General features: G+C 35.2%; 1 protein-coding gene across 3 annotated transcripts in view; it reads right to left on the minus strand.

Annotated features, from left to right (window-relative positions):
* LOC126974911 (uncharacterized) overlaps positions 1 to 6,864 on the minus strand; it is an 11,018-nt gene extending 4,154 nt beyond the window's left edge. Inside the window, exons 1-3 of one of the 3 annotated variants that reach the window (XM_050822644.1) lie at positions 5,170 to 6,864; positions 4,980 to 5,089; positions 605 to 1,151 (exon numbers count right to left, since the gene is read on the minus strand). In XM_050822644.1, the coding sequence (XP_050678601.1) occupies positions 605 to 1,151; positions 4,980 to 5,089; positions 5,170 to 6,790 (2,278 nt within the window). In that variant the 5' untranslated portion in view covers positions 6,791 to 6,864. Of the gene's footprint in view, positions 1 to 604; positions 1,152 to 3,152; positions 4,901 to 4,979; positions 5,090 to 5,169 lie in introns of those variants that run through there. The other 2 variants (XM_050822643.1, XM_050822642.1) reach the window with 2 other exon arrangements.
* Between the last annotated feature and the right edge of the window lie 200 nt (positions 6,865 to 7,064).

Genomic DNA, 7,064 nt, shown 5'->3' on the forward strand with positions numbered 1-7,064 from the left:
TGAGTATGATAAATTCTAAATGATAGTACACAAATTCTGAAAATTTAAAATATTTCGGCAATAAAGGGTATAAAGTAATTAACTGAAGAGTATTAAATAGCGAAGATGGAAAAAGCGTCGAAAACAGTATTTTCATTTGTTACTGAATCGAGAGCGCAGATTTCGTAGAAACGTTACTCTCTCAAGTATTGGAATAACAAAGAAACCAGTTGTGACGGATTACAACAAGTCAAAAAATAATAAACGACGAACGTCACGTTGCCGTCACCTTGTCACATCTTGTGACACTCACTCATCCAGACACCCCCCCTCCCACTTGTATGCGAACGTATTTTATGAACGGCCCCTGAGAAACGTAACACGGCTTGTGAGACCTAGCCTCTTTGTAAAAGAAAGCGTCGTAGACCACATACGAATCCGTAATATTTTTCCTAAACCAGGAATCTGAATCAGCTTTTAATTCAAAATCAGGTTTTACTTCGAAAATATAATAAAGAAATGTTTTGAATTGCCAGACTAAAACTTACAAAAAATTAAGTTTAAATCTTATTTTATGACATTTTAATTAACATTTCTACAGCTACGTGTTACATATTTAAATTACTTGCAGCATTTGTTGACTGGTAACGAGATATCGGTGGGGAAAATTGTATTTCCCAATCCACTTCTGAGGATGCACAGCTAGAGCTTGTATCGTCGTAATCATCAGAGTTTGATGATACAAAATCTTGATTTATACAATTGGCATTTCTTTGTAACTCAGGTAATATTCCCATTGCTTCATAATAAGCCCGAAGACAAATGTTTTCACAATTTTGCGGTTGGTATGGATCCTCCCAGACATCCTTTACAGCGGCATTGATGAGATTCTGACGTTGTTTCTCCCGTTTTTTTAATTTACGTTTATTATTTTCACTTTCAATTGTATATTTCAGAGGCATTTGGTCTTGGCCGTCTGTTGGTTCATTTCGTACTTCTATTTGATACTCTCCGTTTACTTTGCGAACGATCATCGCAGGCTTGTCTTGCCTTATTCTTTTTGGTCGTTTCGTATGCAACGTTTCGTCCGTGATTGGTTTCCTTAATTTGGCTTTATTAAGTAATCTTAATAGTTTTTTGGAAATTGCTCCTGGTTTCCATCCATACTTCACCTAGAACATATTATTAATATATAATATTTACAGGTTTTTGCAATTTCATTCGTATAGGATTCTTCATTAGTTTAGTATGCATTATATGATTTATTTGTCTGACCATAGACTATGCACGACCTGACAGACATTTGTGAGTTTCAAATTACTTATAATTCACAATAATTTGTTATAAAATATAAGCATTTTATCACTAAAATTATAAGTAATTTTGAATTGAGCTGTAGGTAATCAATCTCCTTACGTTTGGCGCGTGCAAAAAAAAAAATTGCGCGTCATATTTTCATATTTAGTTTGAATCGCATTTGTTGCTGTGTGATAATTATATCATAGTTTTTGTTCGCTACTGTGTTGAGAAAGTGCGTATGAAACTCGTGAGCAACTTGCTCACTAAATACTCGGCCGATTTTCGGCCTATTTTCGCCTACGTCTCGGGGTGCAACCCACAGCCTCGTGTATAATGAGGAAATGCCAAGAGTGCCTGACAGTTTAGGACTTGTCAATCTCCGTTTAATTATCTGTATCGATTTATAGAAATGTTATAATTATTCATGGAGATGTTTTATACCGTTCACACACATCCCCACATATTTTTAAGAGATCACTAGGGAGCGCGCGGACTAAGACGCGGGTAAAGCCTAGTGTACAATAAAGCAACGGTTTATAATGTTTGTGTCTTTTAATAAGTAATCACCATAAATTATATAAAACCATCTCCGAAACACGTTGCAACTTAGGGTATAAGTATTATTAACTAGGTAAGTAAGTAATATATCGATCGGTTCAGTAATTTTCGCAGTATAACCGAAGAAGCAAACAGTGCCATCTAGAGACGTCCGAAAGAAGCGATGCTTTATAAAACAAGGCGGGGGAAGGCTCCTCCGCTCATCGTCCCCTTTTCTCTTACTTCTAGAATTACATATGCTATTAGTTTTATGTTTATACATCCATTTGTGCTAATATGGCTGTCAGATCTCCTAGAATTTCACAACCTCCACAGGTTTTATAATAAGTTGTTTTTTTTTTACGAAACCAAATGTACATTCACAGGTACAAAAGTGAGGATCTTCACCTTTTCTACTCTTGTTTTGCTATTATATATTCTTTGGAGGAGCTCCAAATTTCGTTCGGCAGATAGTATATATTATGAGTTGTGAGATCATAACGAATTACACAGAATGACGTGTCGGGACTCTGGACGTACGCGAACACTTGCCGTCTGCGGAGTGCCGACGATAAGGACGATTAAAATCGGTAGGTCCAACAGCACGGTACAAAACTAGGTATTTACAACAAAACTATTTTTTTCACAAACGATCCGATGCTCTTGTTTTTCTATTCAAAAGTTTTCGTTGTCGTGTAACAGTAGTTACTGGACGATGATTATTTTTTCAGTATCTTTTATTTTTATTTAAGAGAGGACACACGAGCGTACGGGTGACCTGATGTTATGTGATCACCGCCGCCTACATTCTCTTGCAACATCAGAGGAAATCGGTAGCAGGAAATCAGCAGCTCATCGGAACACACCCTGTGATAATTGGGGTTGAAGACACACAACGAATGACGACGTCTCTACGCAACACCAAGTGATCTTGCCGTTCACAGAGCACTGGGTCCGCGACAATTAGCTCTACATTACACGCGGTCAAATTGTTTGAGCTGACACTGGGGTGCGCCAGACCTGATATGACAGCAATGAACTCCATAATGTAAGCTGGCTGGAGCTGCGCTTTGTACGTCGCAGTATGTATCTAATTACGAGATTAATATAAACAAATCGAAGATAGGAAAATCTAATATACACTTATATTAACTTTATATGGCTATTTATATCTCTGATATTAAAAGTTTACGAAAATCGTCATTCCATTCCAAAAATTATTCGTTTTAGTATGTTGAGCGTCCGTATAAAAGCTTCGCTTCAAAAAACTTTGAAGGCTATAGGTTAGGCTAGGTTAAAACAAATGTCAATAAAAAAATATAATTACAACAAAGAAAAAATATTCATTTTATTTATTCACTTTATCTTAACCGTATTTAACGTTACAAAAACTTAGAACACCAAATAAAAACAAACATCTCGGGTTGAACGCAATGTCGCCAGCCTTATAAGTTTATCACAAAAATATACTACACGCTGAACGCTCATTTTTACTAATTAAGGAGACTAACAATATAAGTGAGCATAAATTATTTGTCTATAAAAAAAGAAGAGGCTAGATTTGCGTCGCTATATCTCTTCCTAGTGCGATAAGGCGATCGCGTTGTTGCTGTTTCATAGTTTCTGAATTTATAAATGAATGGAAACAGGGTATATGAAAAGAACTTAAACTAATTCCTTGTTTAGCTAGCGTTTTTAACCTATTTGACGGTCGTTTGTTCCTGTGATCCTTCAAACGAAAATATGTTTTTCGTCCTCGATCGTCTACTGCAACGATACCCTTATCGGAGGGAACAGGATGATTACATTTAGTTCTTTCTTCGTATAATCTTTGAGCTGATTTGGAGGCAGCGTGTCTGCCTTTACCTCTTTTTGATGCAGGTAGGCGATAAACTGACGAAGGCTGTGGTATTTTTACATTCTCGCCTTGTGCTAACATATCCTTCAATGATGATAATAATAATCTTTTGTCGTGGGAATGTCCAATTATGCCTAATTCGGAAAGATATTTAAGTGACACTTCGCCGAAGCAACTCCAACTGGTGTCAGATTTATTTACAAATTTTTCTACCCTTTGCACAGAAGTAACCTGCTTCTTACTCGTTATTTTCTTCTGGCTAGGAATCCCTCTTGGTTTTGAATAAAATTTCCATCTACCCTGAGAATCTACATATCCATCCATACCAACAACATACCATTTATTAGCAATTGTTTGAAATTTACCACCTTCTGCTTCCACGTGTTCACCATTGGGTCCAATGAAAGAATTCGGAGCCCATCTTCCGTCGGGAGCTATAATCCCATCAACATTAATTTCTAACCATTTGTGATCTGGACTCCAAAATCCACCTAAATCACTGCATTGTTCTTTACCGTCAGGACCCTTAAAAAATCTTGGTACTGGATTCCCGTATGCATCAAGAAGTTTAACTCTATAATCTAGATATGTATATTGGGTACCACTCTCATTTTTGAAGATCTTTTTTGTCTTATAATTAGGGTAAAATGTAGCGTTGGGTGGAGTAAATTCTAAGAACCATTCATCGGAATCCGTGTCTGAGCCTATAGAGGTCTTCTCTTCCGAACAAGAGCATGAGATATCTAAGTTGGTTCTCTCAGCAGTTGGCAAAGCTGGATAACATGTACATTGAGGGTCTTCTGTATCAGGAAGTATACCTAAAGCTTGTTGATAGGTTTTAAGACATATTTCGTTACACATATCTTTAAAAGTACTTTGAATAAAGGCTCGTTGTTCTCTTTCCAATCGTCTCTGTTTTCGTTCTTTCTTTTTGCGTCGTTCCCTATTTTCTTCTTCTGTCCTTCCTATGGTATAAGTCACCACAGGTTTATCTTCATATGGATTTTGGTTAATAGCTCGTGGTTTTGAATATTGTTTCATTGTTTCCATCGTTACTGTGAATTCTCCATCTTTTTTATGAACGACCAAAAGTGGCCGTTTCAGCGGTCTTTTCTTCGTAGAATCCTTTTTTCTCTTTTTCGAAATAGCAACTTCAGGATTTTTAGCAATTTTTAAAAGTCTGACGACACGCTTATTTGTCCCTCCTGGTTTCCACATTGGTCGAAACTAAAAAAATACAAAAAAAAAATAAACAAAGAAAAAATAAAGTGATTCTAGAAAAATGGGTACTTAAAATATTAGTTACCTTCATTCCTGGAATATCCTCTGCAGTCCATAGCCAACCCATGTGTTTCGGCACATTCCCTAGTTTACCAGTACAAGGTAATGCACATTTACTGTGTCCTATTTGTGGTGCTAAAAATAACATTGGTTTATTTCGTTAGTTAAATTTAATATTAATGATATGATTAAATACAACAAAGAAAAATACGTACGGATACCTTTGTAGCCGTAATTGAATTTAAATCTGTCATCTTTATGAACTTTGATTTTTTTTGTATCTTTTTCGGATTCAACGCTTTTTTTGTCAGATGTGATCGCTTTTTGATTCGATGCCAGTTTAAGGCTAATATTATCATCCCCTTTTCTCTTACTATCACTTCCAGAATTACTTATGCTTTTTGTTTTATGTTTGTACATCCCTTTGTGATAATATGGACAAGGAAATTTTTCATGCCTTTCTTTACCAATCACGTCTTCTCCCAGAATTTCATAACCTCCACAGGTTTTACAATAAGTTGTTTTTTTTACAAAACCAAATGTACATTCACAGGTACAAAAGCAAGGATCTTCACCTATTTGCATTTTAGCTTTTACACCTCCTACCACTTCCTCAATTTTGGCATTGATATCGTCACAACATTCAATTTCAAGGTTTTTTAAATCCACCATAATACGATCGTCAGGTGGTGGTGGAAGTTTTCTATGTTCTCTATCTTCGCATACTACACTTTTGCATTTATCTACATTAATTGTTGATCCATCCAATTCTCGCAAGCCCAAGGAACATGAACTTGGTGGAGCTGATGCGTTTCTATTTTTCATAGCTTGACATTTACTATCACAAAGCTTAACATTATATTTTTGATGTGAGGATTCAGAAATATATTCTTTTGAAGATTTGGCTGACATAGGATCAGAGGTGCTATTAACTGTGAAAAAGTTGACACAGTAAACTTTGCTTCCAAATTGTCTATCAGGATCACCGAAAATATATTGTAGTGGCTTAAATTCTGTAGCTGTATTTTTTGGGAGATAAGAAAGTGACTTAGCTATTTTTATTGAAACGTCATCATCAACTTCAATAGGTTGCACTGAATCAGAACAGTTTGGATCATTATTTAATTTCCAGTCTCTCTTATCAACATCTAAATCATTGCGAGTGGCATCCATTTTGTTTTTTGGCTTCGCTCCTCTGGAGTAAAATTTTGGCTTGCCTCTGTATAAAGTCTTAATTGTGCCAAATTTTCTATCATTCTTAGTATCCTTACTTAAGCCCTTTTTTGAATTCATTTGGCGTTTTTGTGAAAGTTCAACTAAAGTACACAGACTATTCGCACAATACGATATTCTTATATTTAATTGAACCATACCCAACACTTTCGGGGATGATTTACTAATAATGCTATGTATTCCGCCAAAATTTGTTGACGGTGATATTTTTACATTATTTATAATGGTCGACAAATATTCTAAACATGTTTCATTCCAAGGAATTTCTGCAGCTCCCAAGACTTCATGTTGTTTCTTTAACCAAACTGAAAATCTTAAATTATTCATCATCATTTTATTCATCAATAACTGAGGATCTGTTGTTACATATATAGCTTGTTCAGTGTGCGATTTTTCCTTTTTACATAACGCGATTGATTTGCTTCGAACCTTGGTTATACGTTTCTGTTGCAGCTTCTTTACTTTAGAATTATTTGGATTATTTAAGTACATTTCAAATAAATCTGCGAATTCCGCTTTCAAAAGTAAATTACCGACATCTTCGATAAACCTAAATCCTTCCAATTCTATTTCAAATAAAAACATTGAATCCAAAGAAGTCATTTTTGGGTACACTTAAATTATATTACAAAAAAATTTAGAAAAATATCCAATATTAAAAAGTCTACTTAAAATTTACATTCTAAATTAACAAAATCTGACACTTTAAATTTGATCAAATATTTCAAGGATGTGACGGTTCTCAAAATAAAACCTGCCTTGTTTTTTTTGTGATAAAAGCAAGAACACACCTATACAAACTGCGTGCATTCGAATCTATTTCAATTAGATGCACATACTTGATAATGTATTATCACTTAACATCCTGATTATACCT

Source organism: Leptidea sinapis, chromosome 34 (assembly GCF_905404315.1).
Source record: "Leptidea sinapis chromosome 34, ilLepSina1.1, whole genome shotgun sequence".
NCBI classification, from domain to species: domain Eukaryota; kingdom Metazoa; phylum Arthropoda; class Insecta; order Lepidoptera; family Pieridae; genus Leptidea; species Leptidea sinapis.